Genomic DNA, 22,664 nt, shown 5'->3' with positions numbered 1-22,664 from the left:
CTGGAGGGCTTGTAGGAAGCTTAAATTCATCTCCTGAGTTTTCAGGTTTTCCATCGTTGCAAAACTGACCATAAGTCTTTGCAAGTATACTAGGCGTGTGTACAATTCCATCCAGCTCTTAACCTGTCTCAAGAAAAATTTGGAAGTGCTAGCGATGGACATTTATTTCAATAGCACGGAGAAAATAAAAGTTCCCAATATCAGTAAATCCTGAGGGTGTGAAACCACAAAGTACTTGAGAAAATTTGATTTTTCTCAAAACAGGAAGCAATCAGTAAGCAAAAGTGGGAATTATTCATTCCTTGAATGGTTTCGCATAGAATAAAGGATCAGTGTCGTAACTGGGTGCACTCTGAGCGCCTTCCAACAAAAGCCAACATAGATACAGTGACTTACAGCAGCTGAGGAACTTAAACAAAGTACATTGCTTACCCCTGCAAACGTCGTGATCCTGATAAAAACCCTCCCCACAGCCTCGCAGGCACTGGCCCTGGCGCAGTGCCAGAGGAAGGGAACAGGAGGTACAGTGCGTGGCCAGAGGTCCCTCACAGGTGGAGCACGAATCGTGACAAGCTGATAAAGAAAGAGAGCACACCGAACTGAAAAATCCTCATTTTCCTCCTTGCAAATTGTGTTGCTGACTACAGTATCCTCCAGGCAACAATGAAAACTCCCAGCTGGCACGATATTCAGCTATGTGAACTAATGAGAGCAGAAGTGCACAAGCATTAATAACCAGGAACACAATAATAATAACTCCCACTCACGCAGTGTTTCGAACATGTATCTCAGTATGTCTTAATATGCTTCACAAAGCAAAAAGGTTATTTCAAATAATCCATCAAAACTGAACCAAAGAAAATGAAAAAATCAAATTCCCTATCCCCACTCTCAATTCTGCGCTCTTAAAATTCCTTCCCCAAAGGTAAACATTTGAGGAAAAGAAGACAACATGTGGACGGTGCCTGGAAAGACTTAAGAAGGTCCATGCATATACGTCTCTTACCTCTGCATCTTCCATGACTGCCTGGGAAATACCCATCTGGGCACTCTGAAATGCATTTCCCATTGTGTAACAGCTTATCTGAAGCACAGGTTAAACACTCGGGTTGGTCTGAATAGCATGTTTCACAGGCCTGGTCGCAAACTGCCAGAGAAGGATAGCTTGTTAATGAAACTCACTCAATAAGCAGATAAAATAAAGGAAAACAAACCATGCCTTGTCCTTTCTTTGTCAGAAAGGCATCTTTTAAACGTTCCTCTCCAGCACAAGCAACCTTTCACACTTCCCTGGAATAAGTAGTGACATTCACAGGGGTAGACGTGTGAGTGCAGACACGTACTCACTGACCCGTATCATGTCCAGGACTCCTAAGTACAAATAGCAGGAACAGGCCTACAGCCACGCTACCTCCTCACATTCGCAGCCCCCACGGGGCAAGGAAGACTCTTACAAATCCCACTGGTCTTCTGTTCTCCATAAGCAGCCATTTGGAGTGAAAGGTTTGCATCTCTATGCCTGACCCAACTGTTACCGCTGCTGGTGCTTTCTGGTGCTAATGCTCCAGCGAGGTGAAGTGGGGTGGAGGATCTCACTGCTGCTTTCCAGCTTCTGTTTCCCTGCCTGCAGCAGGGTTGCCTCCCATTTGGTCAGCACACACCTCAGGTCTGAAAGGATTTTCTTCCCGGCAGCAACATTACCAACTTAAGTGGCTGAGCTAAAATTACATTAATGCTCTGAAACTCAGTGTAAAGGACTCTGCCTGCCTGCAACTTTGGTCTGCTGCCATACTGAGTGATACCTTAAGCTGAGAGTGGACATCAACTTTGCACATTGCATGCAGACCAGACACTCTTCCATCTATTTTTTTGTTTCCTAATGAAAAGCTCAAACACCTATCCAGTGAATCCAGAGACAGGTGTACATGTCCCAGGACATACAGAAAAAAACCTTCCAGCTAATGTTTTTTGTTTGGTTGGTTGGTTGGTTGGTTTTTTCCTGTTCAACAATGGTCTCACAAATAATCCATCTTATAAATCTACATAGCTTTGTACAACAAACATCAGTTCTCAGACTGTGCAGGAAGTAAAAGCTGGGAGAAAAGTTGAGCAGAAAAAATTATTATTTCTCCCCCCTCTTTCCCTTTTCTTCAAATTAAAGTTGTAAGTGTGAAAGTACATCTAAAGTCAAGCATGATAACGTTTCTAATCAATTCCTGTGGTCTGTATTCTCCCGGGCAATCAGTTCTGAAGTTAACTGACCTGTTGTTTAGGAGAAGTGGTATGAAACTCTGCCTTCCCTAAGTCAGCAGAACTGCTGCTGTGTATTCAGAGGGGCCAAGCATTTTACTTAACCAGTTTTAGTTTCTTTTCACCAGTCAGACAGCCTCTCTTAGAACAGCTTACAGGTCTCCAGCTGGGTATCAAAATCAATGCTTTTGGTGGAAGATGAAAGGCCTGAATCCTGGCGGGTGTGGAGAACAGCTATGCAGTTTTGAGAAATCACTGGCAATAAAATCACGAATATGGCCAAGCTGCACCGGAGTAAAATTTCACTTTAGGCTTACTTGATTTCTAGCTAGATGTAAGATTTCAATTCTGCGCATTACAAAACACAGGTGTGTCAAATTTACTGGTATAGACATCAACCAAACTGAAGGGGAACCTGGTCAAAATGTGACTCATCCAGAAGTGGTGAGAATAGCAACAATTTTGTCAACATGCTCCAGGTTTTAGGCTTTCTAGCTAGCTGTGTCTCAGACAGGGCTATATAAACACAACCAACCCCTGCATCAACACTACCGGCTATGCTGGAGAGTCCTTCAAAGCAGCTGGAGGTGGCTGCCACCAGAAACACAAGAAGGGCCTGAACGGTTGCAGGACATTTTAAAACCTTTGATTTTTTCCCCTTCTTCTGAGAAAACCTTTCCAGCTCTCAAGCCTCATCTGTTGTGCAGGTATTAGTTACTGTGATGCTGAATTATAATCAAATTTATAGAAACCTGCTGGCAAGGGCCATTTTTCTTTCCGCAGACAAATGGATTTGTCAAGCCCCCAGAAACAACTCAGTCAGGCTTTCAAGCTGTTCAATGAAGGAAAAAAAAAACTTAAACCTTTCAGCATCTGATTATATTAAATGAATTAATAATCTTACAAACAAACATCAGCTTTCCTCATCCGATATTTATGCACGAGGTGCATCTGGCTTCTTAGATGTGAATAAAATCACAGCTGCTGCATGGCTAAACGAAATATTGATTTCTGTTTTGCAGAGCATTTCTCAAGCTTCTTGCAATTAGAGGAAGAAAACAGGCATTTACCACTACAGATTCCATCCTTCAGATAAAATCCCTGTCCACAGCTGGCCACGCAGAGCCCTGCTTTTAGCACGTGTGACATGTCTTTGCAGGACAAACAATTGTTGTCAGCAGGTCCCCAGCACGAGGAACAGGACTCATGACAAGCTGCAAGAAAGAAAGGTGAAAGATTAATGAACGATCGACTTCCAATCATCGTTTTAAAATGAAGAATTTGCAGCAATTCATTTATTTGCAGTTTTGTACCTTAAATTCAGAGGCACTCACTACTTCAGAAAAGGAAAAGAAGACAAAGGATAACTGCTTTTGCTATGTTAGTATTTTCATCCAAGTCGACTCATCTCAGGGGTACGATTTACACCTTTGCTTTGTACACGCAGTGTGACATGTAACATACATCGCCGTTGTCTCTGGAGCTGTAGTCAGATTAGGAGAATGTTGGTAACCCTGCCAAGTCCTGCTCATCACGGTGCTGGGTGCTGCATGAGCCCAAACGGAAGGGAAGTGGGAAGAGTCCCTGTCACACACTATGAAAAAACATTCCTGCAATCAAATCCTTGCAGCAACTACTGACAGTAAGCCAACTTCATGAGCAAACACAGAATCAGACGGCAGGGCTGCAGTGAAGATCCCGCAAAATTAGAAACAAGATGGCCTACATCTAGAAACAACTCTTTCTGCCCTGCCAGGACTCTGCACCCGTGCAGGAATAACTCAGTTCTGCCTGTTGGCTGACCCTTGTTGGGCAGGGCAGAAATTCTTGCGTGATCAGACTCAGTAATTCCTGGGGACATGGGGGCAGTGGGTCCCTGGTCCAGGACAGCGTGCACTGCCTGTCTTTTCTCTGACACCATATACCTGAAGTACAGCACATGCCGGCAGTACAGGCAGTAAAAATGCCCTTTCAGGAACCTGGGCACAGGAACACGTAGGCAGAACAGTCATCCTCAACCCATGATGATGTCTTACAATTCAGCTAATAGCTGTAGGGAGATCAATTCTGCCTCCCAAAGCAGCTGTCGAATGAGCTTTATTGAAATTTTTATTTGAATGAGTTTTATTTAAAACTGTCCAAATTCAGCTGTGAGGAAAATGCAGCCCACTGTGCTCACCATTTATGGGATCCGTGCAGAAGACGCACATTAAATCCTGTCCTACCAATGCTTGCACTAACTGTAAAAATTACAGTTCCTTTAACCATTACATTTTTTTCTCGATTATGCCCAAATATGTACTAAAGATGTTCTTCGATTCAGTCTTTCACAATGAGGCAGGTACATGCTTGTACTCCCAGACCACAGAAGGTGGGATAAAACAGCACCTTATGACACTTGCCCCATATCCACGAACATGCCTGAAGTTGTAGCCACTCAAGAAAAACTCAGCTCTGAGTTAAGTGTAAGGCAGGGACCAGCAGATGCAGCAGCAGCTGGTCAGCAATAAATCTGGCACTCTCTGGGAAGCTTAATCCACACAACTAAGAGCACGCCTATGTACGGAACAGTGACAAAAGCAAACACCTTCCTGCCAAAATAAACCCCTAAATGAGAGGCAATTCTTCCTGTCCCCAGGAACAGGTGAGAGTGAAGTGTTTCCAATCCAGGACGACATCTAATATTTCAGGGCAAGTGCAGAACGGAGAAGGAATGACTATGCAGCAGAGCACGTAGCTGTAAATAAGTTTACAGCAAACAAGCAATCACCAACACTCCCCTCTCACTCCTGTTTTGCATGGTTTTTATGCTTCTTCTGTCTGCTTCAGGCCACAATTGCTCTTGTGGTTTGTTAATTAACGAGACAGAGCACCTATGTTTGTGCTTATATATGAGACACACTGCGCAGAAGACAAACATCCCATCTGAGTGGATCTCATCCCTCCCCAAGGCAGGGAAGCATTATCCTCTCCATCTCATAGGCAGGCAACTGGAACACAGAGAGGTGTGATGTGACATGCGTGGGGTTAGAAAAGGGAGAACTTATGGGGCCAAGACACAGGACATTTGAGTACACGCCCAGCACTTGGTCCTTTGACCTTCTTGATTTTCTTTCTCCCTAATTCCACCTTTATTTATTTTACCTCTTCTGATCTTCCTCTTCTATTGCCTTGCAACTGGCTGTTCACTTTTCTCTCCTGCATTATTCCTCATGTCTCCAGAAAGCTGTGACTATTCTATCTCCTGAATACTTCCATGTGAGGAGTCCCTCACAAGGATGCTGATCATCCTGCACCCGAAAGGCTCTCCACCACTCACTCCTACGGCAAGGTAAACCAGCACATATGTCACAACTGTCACGTGCATCTAATCGTGGCTGAATCACAACATGATGAATACTGGGCATCCCATCTCAAGGTGAAGATTGTGCACACTTTTCTGCTCCAGTTGATAATTTCCCTTGCTGATAGAAAGCTGCATCTCATTCCAGCTTGGATGATTCTCAGGGCACGTCTACACTTGCAAGTTAACTGCAGAGTATGAGTTCATGCTGTAAATTCCTAAGGACTGAAATGTCCTCACTTCACCTTCCAGCCACAACTGTTTTGCTCCTCTCTGAGCTCTCTCTAACTTTCAACATCTTTTGGAAAGGTTGGACAGCAGGACTCGAGCTCCTAATAATACATTTCCCACTGCACAGCTTGACCTCCTCACTGTTGACCTGCCTAAATACTTTGACACATCCGAAGTTACCCAGTTATTTCCAAAAATTCTCAAGTCCTCTCTGGAGATACTGTTCCTTTCCAGGAAAGGCTTCTCCCTCATGGTTGCCTGGCCTCCAGACTCCGTTCAAAAGCAGACAGCCTTGCATACAGCTGTATTCAAAATGCCCTTTCGATGAAAGCCAGGTCAGCTGGGCAACTGTGCTTGGGCTCTAAGCCTCTCCCTCCCACCAGGCACCGTTCGCTGCCTGCAGCAGACCAAATGTTCCTGAGTACCTCCTCACCTCAGCCTTGTTCTCTCATACAGCTGCCTTAAGCTGTCCCTCTGTGTAGGGCAAAAGAAAGACTTGGCCTCCTTCCACTAGCAGCCGTTTTGCTGGGTCTAAGCCATATAAGCAATACCCATGTTGGAAAGGTCCTCGCCGTGGCTGGACCAGGCTCCTCTCTGGAGACTCTGCCCAGCAGTACTGCCTCTCTGCCCCCGTCTGCATGCAGCCATTCTTCAGGGCTGTCCTCACCCACGCCTGATCGTGGTTCCAACAACCCTCTCTCCCAGCTCACCTTCACTTCTGGCTCTGGCCCTCGTAAGCCTTTTTGGCAGGGTATCACAGCAGCTTTCAAGTGAGGCAGCTATTGTGTTTAAATTGCAGGTCTTCCCAGGTGGGGGGATGACTTCTGTGGTACCTCAGCTACGGTGAGAGAAAGGAACTACGACCTGCCAGAGGTTGTCAGACCTTCGGAGAAGGTGCAGTGAATTTGGCAAAAAGATAAGAAACAGATCCTCTGCATCCAGACTACTTGACAGAGTATATCTCTCTGACATACATCTTCTTTCAGCCAGAAAGGAAGGGGATTTAAGCAGTGGATTTGGAAGAAGGGAGGAAAAGGAAAGGATGCAACCTGATTCTTAGCAAGACAGGCCCATTTAGCATTTGGAAGGAGAGCAAACGACTCAAAGTACAAGATCAGTGACAATCTCCGCAAGGTGGGACAACAGACAAGTCTTTGGAGCAAGAGACCAAGCTCTGACACAGTGCCCCAGTTACCAGCTCTGCTTTGCAAACTCTCCCTGAGTACAAAGCCCACAGACTCCTCCGACACACCCTGCCTGCAGAAGCTTTGGCTCTTTTTAGCACTGGATCACTTCCAGACTCAACAGCTGCTCCTTGCCCCAACAGCCAGTCACCAACTTCACTGAAAAAGCAGGGGAAAAATGGAAGCATTCAATGAGCCACTGTCAGCTAAGGCATCTTTGCCTGCAGCAAGCGGCTGTGTGAAAACATGTCAACAGAAGTGATGGCATTGCCAGGAAACTGTTTTCACCCTTCCTTGCTGTTTTCAGATCAGATTTGGTAGGAGCCACTTTGTGTTCCCTGTTCCCTTCTGTGGATACTGGACACACTTGCAAGATCTTGCACCTTAACCAGACACTGCTGCTGAAGGCAAGACATTCATAAGAATGTATTTGACCTTTCTCTTGCAACAGGATGCACAATTCTCTGCCTTAGCTGATGCAATGGCATTCATGAAGCTTCAGTTAGGTATCTTCGCAGAAAATCAACACTAACCAGACAAAACTTCAGAGGTCTCGCCTCTCGGTGAGAGCAAGAGCACTCCAGTGGCTCCTGAGCCAACGGGTCTCTTTCTGTGCTGTTCCTCAGGAGTCATGCAGAGATGACATGGGCCCAGGGCTTTTTAAAGATGAGAGATCCAGAGTAGTGATGTTTCTGTTCTTTTGTGATTGACCAGAAATCCGACAGTCAATTAAAGATCCACTTCTCAAACTGTCTCTCATCCATGTGTAGTATTTCCTGGCTTAAAAACAGCGGGAGGGCTAGTGCAAAGGGCACCCCAGCAAGAACACAACGCAAAATTATTGCCTGGCTTTGGGAAAGCACAGAAGGGTCCAGGCTCTGTGCTGCGTGCTACCAATAAGCACCTCTAACCTGCCATCCTTACTGTGGGCTTGGCAAGGTCAGCTTAGACCCATTCAGTCATTTCCTCTCCAGGTGAGCCTCTGCAGGCAGGAAGCAGCAGAGAAAAACAACAGGTTGTGAACAAAAATCCGAGCGCTTTGCTGCAGAGCTAGCTGGGTCTGTTAGTGTCAAGTTACACGTTTCAACATCAGCGCTTTGGGAGATCAAAGCAGGAACACTTGCGTTCTGCCTTGGCTTTTGAATAATCTTGAAAACATAAATAATTAAGTTAGAAAAATGCAATGAGAGCACTGAGCACTGCAAGTCCTTTGAGCCCTTCTGTTCTACCAGGCAGACATCTTTTCTTTTTGCTTCACTTTGCTTTGCCTTTGGTGGGGGGGTTCTTAACTGTTTCCACGGCCTGTTTCTGACAGGGAAGACTGCTTCTACTGCTCCGCCACAAGCCCAATTCAAAGCGACCCACGACCTTTAAATACACCACTGCATATCTGAATCTATCACTTCTTATTCTCAACTTTACTTTCTCTTACTGGTTTTAATACTTTAGAGAAGCAGGTGTAGCGAGGGAGGCAGGAAACAAGCCTGCCGTAAGACTAAAACTGGGAAGAGATCAAACAACTGCACTGCAAAATTTCAAATGGATTCAGTTAAACCAGATGTGATAAAACGTGAACAAAAGGAAAGACTAATTCCTTGTCTTTTGTTGCAACTCTGACAACAGTGTCTCAGCAGCAGGACGGAGTAAGAAACCTGTTTTTACAGGTGTTTTTCATCTCCAGAGTGAATTCCTCAAGAGAGAGTTTACTGGAACCGTAACCATTAACAGAGCCCCGTTCATCCTTTTTACGCTTTTGGAACGTGCTTATCGCAGATGTTAGAACGATTACGAGAAAATTATTCCTCAACAGCCTAAGGCCTGTCTGGACAATCAGATTACAGATTTATAAAAATGAAGAGGTTACAAAGAAAGAGTGAATGGAAACAAGTTAGGGACCGTATCTGCAATTTAAGACTTTCTCCACTGGTTTTACTTTATGCAGAAAATGCAGCCAGGCAGAACTAAAGCAAATTGGTTTAATTCCTCTGAGGAAACAGGAACAAATTTTCCCAGCAACTTTCAGCTACAAGCATGCGTGACTGCAAATTTGGATGGAATGTACAATCAGTAATCTACAAACCAGTAATAAAATGAAACATTAGCCTTTCCCTACTGCTCCAGCAGTACATGGGCACTGCCAATTAAAACACTGGGAGCAGGTGGAAAGGAAATGGTAAAATAAAACCAAATGAAGTAGAAGATTATTTGGTACTTAAGACTGTAAATTCTTTTGGACTGGGTCTCTCTTTTCTATTTATACATGCACAATGGGGCCCTAGTCTTCCAGTCTCTGCTGAAAGACACAGGTTTCTCAAATTTTCAGAACCTGAAACAAATAATCAGCTCTTCAAGGCAAACCACTTTAGAAAAGGAAGTTGAACTTGGAATCAAAAGTGCTTTCCCTTGAAACCTGCCCTAAGTTCTAAGCCTGTATTTAATTTTATGCAGTTGGGCCAGTCCCAAAGAAATTAAAATGATGGCTCAAGAAGTTAAGCATGTGCTTCACACCTCTGCTGAATTAGAGCTGTAGAAATTAGAAGCTTTCTAAAAAGGCCAACACCAAGAGGAGAAAAGCGTTAACTTTAGAGAAAACAATTAAACTGTCACAATGAAAAAGCAACTGCTTTACAGTTTGGGAAAAAATACAAATATTTCAAAGGAGTGTAGGAAGCTCATAAAAACACTATCATGGTTCCATCAAAGAGAAAACTGTAACATGCCAATCTTAATCTCAGTCTTTCTAATAATTAAGATGTAGGATTTAGACACATCTCAGTGTCTTACGGAATTAATAATTTACTCTGTAAATATTCTTCCCGAGAACAGTTAGCCCAAGAAACTTTCAGGAAGAGAGAGCACCATATGAAAGGAATAATGGTAACACAGGATAAAACTTTTCCAAGAAGTGTTTTCTGTGCTTTTTTCTGGGTCCTATCGATCCCCCATTCCTCCAAATAATTTTCCACCTCAGAGTACTGCCTCCTGAGAGGTCTGCCATTAGCAGCTGCAGCTTAGTTCACACTGAACTCAAGAGAAAACCCTTATGGCGACCAGATTGTCAGGCACGGTTCAGGGTGTTATATCCTCTGTAAAATTAATGCATACACCCTGCTCTGAACCCTCGACACCACCAATAACATTTCCAAAAGAGAATTCTGAACTGGAAGAGGACAGAGCTGAAAATCAGAAACTGACCTGTACAAAAGCACAGAGTTTTAGACCAACCAAACCCATCAGCTGAGGAATTTTAATGAGTAAACCAACCAGTAATCAGTTTTACACTGTATGACTTTGGTTCCTGTGTTCACTCCCTGCTTAACTCTAGGGTGAATATTAACACCTATGTCAACAGCATGTCCCTCAACAGAGAGTCTATCTATCTGATAGTTTGGGTACAGCTTTTGTCTGCCATTTTGCTATCACAAAGCATTGCAGTCTTTTTAGCTTTGGGTTACCTGCACACAGAAACTGATCCTGGAAGTACCCCTTCCCACATGAGGTCACACACTGCCCATTCTTCATTAGCAGGGATGTCTGGCACGAGGAGCACTCAAATCCGTTGGTGCAGGCTGAGCATGTTTCATTGCAGGCTTCCAAGAGAAAGCAAAGGAAAAGAAAGATGTATTAATTCTAAACGTCTTGATGCAGCAAGACACCCCTGCTCTGATTAAGAGACGATTTTGTCTCACGTTTGCAAAAGAATTTGAGAACTCACATTTTTCAGGGGCTTCCACCTGAAACCTTTGAAAGCCTTAAGCTCATGGCTACTGTTCAGGATGTGCCTGACTGCTTTTCCAAGCACAGCCAGACAATTTGTTTATAGTAAGCCTGGGGGATCCTGCAGACAAAAGCATGGCAAGCCCCAGGAGAGTCATCTGACAGGGCATATAACTCTTGCAGAGGTTACCTAAGCAAGTGCCCCCATCCTGGTAGAAGCCCGGTGCACAGGTCTCCACACAGCGCCCATTCTGCAGCTGCTTCCTTGCATCACGGCAGGCGTTGCAGTGATCAAAGGAGTGAGAGCAGGTCAAACAGTCTGGGTGGCACTCAGCTAGCACAAAGAAAAGATGCAAAGGCAAAAACCAAGAGGAGTGTTTTCAGCCAGGAAGACATAAAGCAATGCATATTCCAAAATCCAAGTAAAATTCTTTATTAGCTTCTGTTGCTGGTTCAAGGTGCATTAGTTTTGGAGTGGCTTTCTTCCAAAATGGCATGCAAGGGGCTAAACATGATATTTATTTATTTATTCTGATATGTGGGAGGGTATTGTTGAGACTCTGGTTTCCTGACTTTTTTATTGATAAAAGCAATGTTCGTTGTCCACACTGTTGCTCAACAGTAAAAATCCTAGGTCATCAGGAATTAATGGCTCAAAACAACCTAAATTTGAATTTCCTTCAGCTAAACCCTGCAATAAGTCAAGACTGTGCCCACACCTGGTCAAAGTACAGGTGGCAGACCACATCCCCTCCAGTCAAAAGCTTTGTGTCCCAGCACTGTAGCAAACACTGTTTGACCACAGGTTATTTTCTCAAAGGGCATGGCTGATCTCCCTGCAGAAGCCAGGAGGAAGACTATTTTTTTCTTTACTACTGAGCTTATTTTGCTCATTGGAAGAAAAGCTGCTCCTTTTTGCTGACGAGTCAGCAAAAACGGACTCAATGCTGAAAACTCTCCTTCATTTACACTAAATAAACTGCAAGTTTCCAGGCAGTTGTACCTAAGGAAAGAATCGGGACTCAGGAGCTACAGAAGGCAGACAGTTGTAAGGTGATGAGGAATCCAAAGTGGAAAAGCAGGAGAAATGAATAGGAAGTTCTGTCTCTATTTCTTACCAGTAACTTCCTGAAGGTACATGCTGCCCGATCCTTACAGGCTGACAATGAACTGACTTGCTCGGAGAGCCACAGAACAGGCAATTTTTCTCTAAGTACAAAAAAAATCCCTCTGCTCCAACACAAATGTTCTCAGTAAGCTGGCATATTTGCTGTTTTTCACCAAAATATCATTGTGCTTAGGGCTAGATGCTCTACAGTGGCTGAGAACAAATGGCTTCTGTCTGCCTGCTTCCCCCAGCACATCTGTGAGAAGCAGCCATGAATTTTTAGTGGCTTTAAAGATGCAGATGTGTTAGGAGCTGGTGCTCCTGGCTCACAGGTTGAACTGCTGCAGGCTGCGTTTTGCATTTGTTTCTCATCCACTCTGATGCAAAAACAGAAAAAAAAAAAAAAAAAAAAGGAGAAAACTGTAGGCTTTGGTAAGGGAAATTTCCATTTGCCTATCAGGACACAAAAATGCAGGTTTGGCTCTGTTCGTCCACTGCCATGACTTCAAAGGATGCCTTTGGCAGAGCACTACCACTGCAGAAGCTGAAAGAAGAGGCCTGATTTTCAAGGGTAACCAGCACACAGTGGTACCCCTTGATAAGAAGAAGAACAGATGGGTGCTGAGAGCACTTTAGAATCTGTCCTCTCCTTAGGAGTCTATGCAGGCACTGTTCCCTTTTGAAAATCCAGGACAATTGTATCTGAACTGCCCAAAACCCATTTTCCTCACTTTTCAATTTGTAGTGCTTTGCATTTTTATTAGCATGCAGTAAATAATAAGCTTTAAAACATTAATATGGCAAATGTGCCAAGCCACTCCTGGAAATGACAGCATAATTAAACTGTGAAGCTATTTTCTTTTTACTCAGATAAACCATTAACTGGAGCACTCTGATAAAACCAAAGTTAGATGAATACAACAGGAACAGCTACCAATATGAAAAATTAGCAAACCACAGATAAAGCCTACCAACTAGGAAATGTAAAGCATACTAACTGTGAAGTGGAAATGAAGGAGAATGAAAACGTCCTGGAGAAAAATGAATTTATATGCAAAATTAACACATAGCTAAGGCTATTTTGATTTTTCCAAACAATTATTAACTGGCAGCCATCCAGCACCAGGTGAGCTTGTGGCTTGACAGTGCAGGCAGGTTCCTTCTCCTTCCCGCTCCTGAGAAATACTCACGAGCCCATAAACTCCAAAACACTTGTTAGGAGTTGCAAAGGTACAGACCTCTGCCTTATAAAACTTGCTGTCTTGAATATAAAGGAATAGACAAAACATTTTCAAAACACCATCCCATCTTTTGCCAGTGGAAAGCCATGATTTAAGGGAAGGGAAGTCAGCAGGATTGTCTTCCATCCTTTGGATAGAGCCCTAAGCCTCTCCAGAAACCTTAATTATGGAATCATAGAATGGCTGGGGTTGGAAGGGACCTTAAAGATCACCTAGTTCCAACCCCCCTGCCATGGGGAGGGATGCCACCCACTAGATCAGGTTGGTCATCCAGCCTGGCCTTGAACACCGCCAGGGATGGGGCACCCACAACTTCTCTGGGCAACCTGCTCCAGTGCCTCACCACCTTTACAGTGAAGAAATTTCTCCTAATGTCTAATCTAAGTCTCTTCTCTTTCAGTTTAAGACCATTCCCTCTTGTCCTATCATTATTTACCCGAGTAAAGAGTCCTTCTCCATCCTTTTTATAAGAACCCTCTAAGTATTGGAAAGCCTCAATGAGGTCTCCCTGGAGCCTTCTCTTCTGCAGGCTGAACATCCCCAGCTCTCTCAGCCTTTCTTCCTAGGAGAGGTGCTCCAGCCCCCTGATCACCTTTTTGGCCCTCCTCTGGCCTCGCTCTAACAGGTCCAGAAACATGTGGAAGACGGTCAATTTACAACTGCAAACTGAAGACAAGTTAAAATTCACGACCGGCGGTGAGAGCCGCCTGGCGCTGGGTCGGTACCTGGCTGGCAGCGCGGGCAGCAGTCGCCCTCCAGCCCAGCAGGCAGGCTGCCCGGCGGGCAGGGTGGGCAGGAGCGCTGCAAGCAGATCACCTCAGCGTCCCGGCACTCGCACTCGCTGCATGGCCCTTCCTTCCATTTCTCTCCGCTCTGCAAAAGGTGACACCAAACGGGCAGCATTAGCACCCCGCACCACAGGCACAGCTGCCGAGCTCTGCAGCCCGGCCAGGCTTGGATCGTGCTTCAGCAGTGACAGCCGGCCTGCCGCCCGGCGGGGATTCCCTGCTGCTTGTTGCCTCCACAGCAACAGGGAGCCTTTGAACAAATGAGGTGTTTTCCTCATGCATGGAAATCCCCAGATATATTTCCAGGCTACATCAGTGCTAGCAGCGAATTAAACATCTTGGGGGCTGCTTCAGGTGATGTGGGACCGTGCACCTCTGTAATGTTCGCCCTCCAGATCAAGGCAATCTGCAAAGTGCTCACGAATCCCTAATTGCACTTCCTCTCAGCACTCCCTCCCCAAACCGGGGTGTTTTTCAGTTAGCAGTCTTCTCTGCTTCTACACCTATCTTCAACTGCTCTAACTGAAGGCATTTTCTTGTGTTCCCACATCTTGCTGCCTCACTTGTCCCCTTCTTTTTCACAGTCCAGTAACAAGTCTTTGAATCTGCCCTTTCTCTGAACAGATACCTGTAGTCTGTTCTGGGTGTGAATCTATTCATTTGCATAATAACCTTTTCACCACAAGGTAAATTTCTAACCTCAGCAGCATTTGACTTCCTCTCCTCCTCTCTTCTGTTGCCTTGTTCTCCTTTGCCTGCCTGACGCTGCCTACTTTTACAAGTCAACGGAGGGGAGAGATCTCACACCCTCTGCGATCCCTGGGTCTGCTCAGAAGGTCACTGAAGCTGCCCTCGATGGCTGAGGCTCTGCTGGTACCAGGTGACGAAGTCAAGAGGCAGAAAAGTGTCAGCAAGCCTTTTGCCCGTGAAGCTTTTGTGCCAGTTCCTCTCTTGAAAGGGATAAAGCACAAATTGGAATAAACCTGATATCTGAATATGCTTTACCTCACTTCGGTCAGAGAGAGAGATGTGAGGAAGGAAAGGGATGTGTTAACATTAAAAAAAACAAAAGAGCAGCATTAAACTTCTTATTTCTCACATCTGTTGGCAAACAGCAGCCGTTAGCTGCGGCCCTTATCTGCCAGAGCAATGAAAAGTCCATTACTGGTAAATTTCAACAAAGATACTTAACCTGCTCCTTCTATTCAACTCCAGAAAAAACATTCCTTGAAAATATTCATAAAACAATGGACTCTTGTTACAGAGAAAATCATAATTGATGGAATAGGCAGAATGCTATACGTTGCCTCTGCTATGCAGCCTCTTCTGTGTCGGATGAAAGTCAGTCATCTTTAACTCCACGAGATGTACAGGAAAGCAATGAGTATGTGTATTAAATATTAACGGAAAACGATTGATTATACCGCACAGAGGAAAGCAAGGCAAACTTAAACTCTGCAGCAGACGCACACATTATAAACAAGTGTTCTGTAAATTATAAAAGCAATCTGCAGATAACATTAATGGATTATTTTTCTGCTATACTTGCAAATAATATCCTTCTTGGAACTGGAGAGGGAGAGCCGGTTCTCCAAACCTCTAAAGCAGAATTCTCTATTATGTGCTCCAAAGTACCAGGATACTTACAGCTTTTCTATGTTCTTTGTAAACACAATAACTATTACTCGAAATACATTCAGGACAGCACTTCCCATCTAAGTGAATTAATTCTTCACCCTGTGAAGAGAAAGGTTGCAGCAATTCAAACAAAATCAGCAATACCAAAAATACTGTGGAATGCAGAGGCAGAACAGCTCTTGCCCTGGAATGCAATCTTCAGTATCTAATTTCACGTTATCTTCTCTCTATCCTACTTCATCTCTGTAGGTACAGTCTGAAAAATGTGCTTAATGAATATTGCAGTCACACAAGAAACCTCAGAGAAGGCCAGGGAACTCAGTGAAAAGGGTATTGCTTCATCCCTAAATCCTGCAAAGAACCCCCCAGTAGAATCCACTGCAAATACAGAGAACAGGAATGCCATTAGTCACTGTCCATCTCCAGCATTTTACTGGACCACTGTCAAGATTCAAATGCACAGAAGCTTACCTTCATTTTCAATGTTTTTTTTTTTTCCCCAAGAGAATTTCAAAGCACATGCTCTATTTATCCCAGATGGAAAAAGCCTGTTCTTTGTTACAAATGTATAACTCCACAGGATTCACTTAAACAGCTCTGGTTTGAAGGTAAGAATTTAGCAGCAGGAGAAAGGAATGACGTGCCCTGATTGGTCACAAGCCCTCGTGGAAGCTGAATATTTAGGAAAGAGGGAGACTTCATCTTAAAGAACCAGGATACAGATCAAAAGAAACAGCTTCAATTTCCTCTTCAAGGACCACACACAGCCTGAATCTCCCCTGGTTCTATACATTTTTGCTGCTTAAATCATTATTTCAAATTGCTGTTGGCGATGGTTGGCTCTCATGTCACTGTTATGTGTTGTAAACTCTCCCACCCCCAGCCCTACCCACATCCCCACCCACACGCAAACACAAACTACAGGAAAACCAACAACAACCAGGCATGGAACATGGCTCCCCTACACCTCCAAAAATGCAACCACACTGCTCTGCCAGAAAAGGGAGAGGCTACGGAGATTTCTAGGCCACGTGTGGCTTTGCTGAAGAGAGATCACTCCGAATATTTCGGGTTGGGAATGTTGAAAGGCCGTGTTGGGCTGGGAGGCAAGGAAGGAAACCTCTACCTCTACCTTCTACCTCTGTTTCTTCTAAATACCAGAATGCTGCTGGCAGCTTGCTGGCTGGGTTAGGCACGCAGCACCCTGCGAGCTCTGCCTTCCTGATCCTGTAGTTCTGGGGCTGCTAGGGCTGTTGGAAGTAATACTGAAGGTGGGCAACCCAGGCACCATTACTGGCCCATTCAGGTGGGCTGCAGCATCCCCTCCGAGCACCTCAGGCACGTACCTGAACCTCGTCACCAAGTGTGCTTACTTAGCAGGGCGCTGGGACGTGCTTCAGCAGGATTTTGTGATGCTGACAGCCTGACTAGCTTTGGTTGAGCGCATCCACTTCAAGATCCAAAGCTATCCCAGCCTGCCACATAAATTGCACCCACAGCTCGTCAGTAACCTGCTGAAAACGGCTTTTTGAAGATTAGGTCAGAACCACCGCAGACGTTTTCATTCGGCAGTTCTGCACAGGTTTATTTGAAAGGGTTTAAAAGCTAAGCCTCCACCCTACCTTCACATAATGCTGCTATACTGTGTTGAGCTGTCTAGGATTTGCAGTTCATATCTGTGGCCTCATTATGTTTTAAACAGGACGATGTGACCAGAAAATTAATATTGCCTTAATGAAGAGATGAATCCAAATGCTCCTAGCTTCACATCAGCTCTGATTTACTGATGCAGGTGCCTAAAATCCAAACCTGCATCTCAAAAAAAAAAAAAAAAAAGGAAAAAGGAAAGGAAAAAGAAAATATTTTATGTGCTTTTTGAGATAATATTTTATTGCAGTTAACTAATGGGCACCTTGCACTACTGAGATAAACTATGACCACACATAACTTGGGGAAGCCAGTTTGTCTTGAGGGAAGCTACGTTGGATAATAAATCCTTGGGCAAATATCTTTTATCAAATGGGAACACAACTCTTGTCTACAACAAAGGAGATTGCCTTCCTCCTTGCCACTGTCCTCCTCGCAATCACGCTTCATTCAATTCGAAAATGCAGCAGTTCATACTCTGATAAATTATATCATTTTTACTTGTGCCAGCTTTGAGCTCGGTGGTTACCTTTGAGAGCCTCCGTTTGAAAAAGAGCTGCATGAATGATAATGCTGCACACTTTTGAACCCTCCCTTTTGAACCTCATGTGTTAACATCTCCAGCTATCGTCCTGTAAAAGAGCCCTGGCTTTTCTGAATAATGGATTCTTTGTCAGAATCCAAGATATGAGAATGAATATTAAATCATTTTCCCTATTGAGCCATGACAGCATGCCATCATCATTAGTGTAAATGATCCAATTTACAGCCATAAGCATGCAGGAAGCTGACTGAAACAGATGCAAGTGCTCAAGATTTTATGACAATCACAGCTTTCCATCCAGAAAAATCTCTCCATGCAGTTTGAGGTCAGATGATAATCATCAGCACTGCACCAGCAACAAGAGTTTGGGTCCCACACTCAGTGCAATTTTGCTATTTAAAGGGCCCAATCTCAGATGAACACTTTTATTCCTAGATGCATTCTCTCTGTATGATGCATCGTTTGGGACCCTGTGTGTGGATTCTAACTTTTTTTTGAGCACACATTAAAATGATCTAATCTGGTGAACCCATTGTGTGCACTGTGTGGATTTTGGCTGGACTTCAGGCACAACACAAGGGTGCTACTAGTCAAAATTTATCATGCATGCGGAATCGTCAGAAAAGCTTTGCCACTGAAAAGAGACATCTCAGAAGGCCACAGTTCCTTTCCTTCTCTTCCCTGACTCTGTGGAGTAGTTGGTATGATCAGGTATTAACCCACCGATAAAAACAGATGCAGTGAGAACAAACACTGAAGTCTTACTGCAGTGCACGAAGGCAATCCAAAAAGTGTGTGCACGCGTGTGTTTAAAAACATTCAACCCTATCTAATGCATTTTCCACATCCACTATAGAGCAACTATAACATAACCTGTCAAGTTATTTAGAGTAAACAGCATTTGGAATAAAACACCTTATCAGCTTCACTTCCATGCCCATAATGGCATGGAAAAAATGGAGAAAAGTAGAACACAGTCTCCCATGTCCAACCACCTTACCGAAATCCACAGTTGCATACCGAATGAAGACAAAAGGAACACTTCTTCAGCCGTTAACTATCTCTGACCTGTACATCTCTCCCCACATTCAGCTCCCGGTAAAGCAAGTTTTTTCTGAAACCAGATGTCTCTGACCCTCCATTAGCAGGCAGGCAGCAGTGGTGGAGAAAATCCAAGTTAAATGAGCCACTGACTCAGACTAGCTACCTTCACAGTGCAAGCCCCTCTGAGCAGTCAACCTTGCATGGAAAATCCTAGGTTTTTACTCGCCTTTTCTGTGAAGCGCTTTCAAGGTAATTGCACCAAACAAGCCCAAAAGAAGGGCAGCTTCTTTGTCTCAAAATGGCAGTTGAGAAAAAAGGAAGAAAAAAGGGGGCAAAAAAATTCACAGGACTTGATGGATACCTTTTGAAAGAAGAAAACCTCTCTTACCTTGGCACACTCCACTTTAGCGCACTCTGCTTCATGACAAGTGACTTGACCTTCATCACACAGGCAGAAGTCACAGCGAGTAATATTCCACATCTCCCTGTGGTACCTGATTGTGCCGTCATACAAACAGTTTCCCTTGGAAGACACACACTCCTCACAGCACTTTCCAGAACGCTGCACTTTGTTCTCCCCCTACAAAACATCAACAACCATTAAGCAGGACTTTCTGAACCCTTTCACGTGGGCAAAGTGACATCTGAAGCCTGGGCATCAGAGCTGAAGGATTTTCAACTACCTTCTGACACGTAATAGAGTCACAGGTCTCTCTCAGACATCTGACTTCTCCTCTGTGACAAGCACATGCAGTGCAGGCGTTTTTTTTCCACTGTTCACCATGCTGTTTGAAAAGAACACAAGAGATGTATACAATTGTTAAAACACCATAAATAACTAAATTCTTTCCATAAATCTGTGTTGCCTATTAAATATGATGGCTCCTTCTGCATATCTGTATCCAATACCAATTTTTTTCTTAAGAGATGCTTATTTCCACACGATCAACAAACAGGAAGAAGAGGTATGAGGCTTAAATGATGCTGGTGTGCATTTCTTCTTAATTGCAAGCCAGTGACACTGGGAGGCCTTCACTATCATTATCAGCAAAAAAGTATTGTTAAAAGAAAACCCCACATATGTACATTCATTAAACAGTGCATTGAATTAATTCCAGATGACACAGTGAAAGCTATGAATACTTTTGACCTTCACCGGTGCTTTTTGCTTTCCTCCTTCAAAAAAGCTTTAAAAGAAAGTAACTAACCTGCTTCACCCTGCAAACTTTCTTCCTGCTTGCCAGCAAATTCTTATCTAGTCCTAATTTCTTTCAACTCTTCTGGCTTTCCAGGAAGAGAAAAAGCAACGGTTGTACTAAGCTATTAGTGCTGGCAGAAAGTCAGACGTGAGGGAGAAGGGAAAGAGGTATGTGCCAGAACTTGTGAACAGCTGGCTTTTGGTGTGGCTCATCAGAGCTTACCTGGTACACTCTTCCTGACACCGAGCAGGGCTTTGGAACACATTCTGGGCAACATTTTCCAGGAGACATAACCATAGCTTCATCCTAAATAGAAAGCAGGTGAGACAAGGAAAATAAGCGCATGAATAGTTAACATGCAACTTCGCATCACTGCCTGGAATTCCTGGTGTTTACTATCTGTGTGATAAACCACAGTCACTCAAGGCTTGGTTTTGGCTCTAAAATCTGGGGCCCATCTTTGCACTAGGAGATCAATGTAGAAGGCTAGAAATAAAAATATTTCCCCCTTCCCATTTTCTGGCTCTTCTTTGGATGGCAATCAAAACCCAGATATGTAGACAGGTATATAGGTATAGATAAAGACACACACGCAGTAGAAAAAAGTACTGACACATGCTCAGGTATACAGATAGACAGAGAAAAAAATGTGTATATAAAGCCGTATAGAGAAGCACACTGAAATATGAGATGGAGGGATTTTTTTCTGGCACCGCTGTATTATTAGGCTCTGAGTGGGTGATTTACACTCACCATCTCAGGAGTGCTGTACAGAGGCATTTGCTATGCTTTAGTTAAATCCATACAGCCCAACTGACTATGCAGGTATAAAATTATGCTTAAAACTTAGACTATTCCAATTTAAGCTTTGTCATGACTGATTTAAATCATGTTGGGATAAGCTGGCACTTCACATCAATATAACTGTTCCTTCAGGCCTCAAATTCCACCTGTTCAAAACGTGAAATCCCCCAGCTACAACACCATGTACATGCAATGATTGGGAATGGGCACAGTACTGTTCACCAACACCTCCCTCCAGCCACATCAGGATGACTGCAGGACTGACTTGTGGACTGAAAGTAGGGCAGAAATGCTCAAGCATTATCATGTCATCTCCTTTGTAAATCAAATCACTAGGTCTTAAAGAAAAAGTGGATGACTTTGTATAAAACTTAGCAACCACAGGTTTGCCAGCAGAGTTAAAAGAACTCATTCACCGTGGGTTTTGTTGGGATAGCATAACGAAGACCTTCTGTTTGGTTCTTCTGGTGGCTTACTGGCCAGAGATAACTAGTGGCAAAGCTCCCTGCAGACAAGTACGCGCAGTGAGCTCAATCTGCCAGACATTCATTCTGCACTGGAAGCAAGAAGCGAGCTGGGTTGCACGTTCAGGGAGAACACATGCCCAGAAAGCATGTTCTTCACTCCTGACATTTTTCATGTTGTCTTAACATTGAGCTAAAAAGTTAGGGCTTGCCCTGCCCCACAGATCCTCTTCTCCTATGGTGGGACATACTCAGGTGCCCTACTGCATGCAGCAAGCATTTTTGAAGTTGCTCTCACTCAGCACTAAGGCACAACTTCTATCCGAACGATGGAAAATGAGTTTAATAATGGTGTCATCCTGTGGGGTGAAGTTATTTATTCACTTTTGACAAGGAGTTGAGAAGGAAGAAAGGGAGAGGGATAAAAGACACATGCAAGAAAATGTTAGGTGCGATCAAGACCAGAACAGAATCCCCACACATCCTGTCAACGCTCCTTCCACTAGGCATGTTTCCTTGGCTGGAAACAACTGGAGCCCCATCAGAATTGGCTTTCTGCTACATTAACTTGTGTGCTTTCAGCTGATTATTCTCAGATACATCACGGCAACAACACAGTAATTTCTGTTTCCACTAATTAAATCCTAATGATTAGCTGATTAAACATTAGTGCAATCAGTCAGCAGGCAACATCAGTCCATTTGGGGTGGGAAAGGGAGGAATGTAAAGCAGGCATAAATCTGTTTTAATGCACAGTACTTAGTCAACTAATAGTAATTGAATATCTCCAGACAAAGCAAAACAATTAGCATGCAGAGAAACAGGTGGGTTTTCCTTCTATCGAAAAAAAAAAAGCGTTAACTGCACAAGCATCTGGTCCAGTAATAGTAATCTGGGTAAGCATCAATAGGAAAAAAGGTTTATGACTACTGCTTTTTTTTTTTTTCCTTGGTGTTACAAGGAAGTGCACTCAGCTGAAGCACACATTTTAAGGGAGCTTAACTTCTGGATTCAGCATTTGAGCGTGACAATAGATAAAAACATTCATGGGAAATGGCAGCCCCTATAAAACAAAGTGAAGGTCAGAAGGAGGGACTCCCAGGGAGCCAGCTCCTGCATTTCCAAGAGGTCCTTAGCATGGCATACTGTTGTAAGGGAGCACACTGAGATGCCCAAAAAACCTGCTACAATGGGCTCAATGAAAAGAAACCAAAGAGCATAACACGCCCTCAAGCACTTCCACTACGTAATATAATAAACAGAATTTAGAAAAAATCAAATCAGTTTTATAGAGCGTATTGTGCATACTTTGCTGTCTTTACTGACCAGTGTGTTGGCACTGTATATAATCCTGTGGTGTTTTGGTTGGTTTTATCACTGCCTAAGTGCTAAGAAGTCATCGTTTGTCCACAGCAAAGACCTCAGAGACAGAAATGTCCCAATTCTCTCATTTGATCTAAAA

At 43.9% G+C, this 22,664-nt stretch overlaps 1 protein-coding gene across 1 annotated transcript in view; it reads right to left on the bottom strand.

The window, feature by feature from the left end:
- Window positions 1-22,664, bottom strand: part of FRAS1 (Fraser extracellular matrix complex subunit 1) — a 161,509-nt gene that overhangs the window by 80,513 nt on the left and 58,332 nt on the right. Inside the window, exons 7-16 of the mRNA XM_080590382.1 lie at window positions 20,157-20,240; window positions 19,419-19,520; window positions 19,124-19,315; window positions 15,510-15,599; window positions 13,800-13,947; window positions 10,916-11,059; window positions 10,464-10,598; window positions 3,321-3,464; window positions 1,007-1,147; window positions 433-573 (exon numbers count right to left, since the gene is read on the bottom strand). Of these exons, the coding sequence (XP_080446508.1) occupies window positions 433-573; window positions 1,007-1,147; window positions 3,321-3,464; window positions 10,464-10,598; window positions 10,916-11,059; window positions 13,800-13,947; window positions 15,510-15,599; window positions 19,124-19,315; window positions 19,419-19,520; window positions 20,157-20,240 (1,321 nt within the window). The remainder of the gene's footprint in view (window positions 1-432; window positions 574-1,006; window positions 1,148-3,320; window positions 3,465-10,463; window positions 10,599-10,915; window positions 11,060-13,799; window positions 13,948-15,509; window positions 15,600-19,123; window positions 19,316-19,418; window positions 19,521-20,156; window positions 20,241-22,664) is intronic.

This window comes from Anser brachyrhynchus (genome assembly GCF_964034855.1).
Source record: "Anser brachyrhynchus genome assembly, chromosome: 4".
In the NCBI taxonomy this organism is placed as follows: Eukaryota; Metazoa; Chordata; class Aves; order Anseriformes; family Anatidae; genus Anser; species Anser brachyrhynchus.
This window is presented reverse-complemented; position numbering and strand designations above follow the sequence as displayed.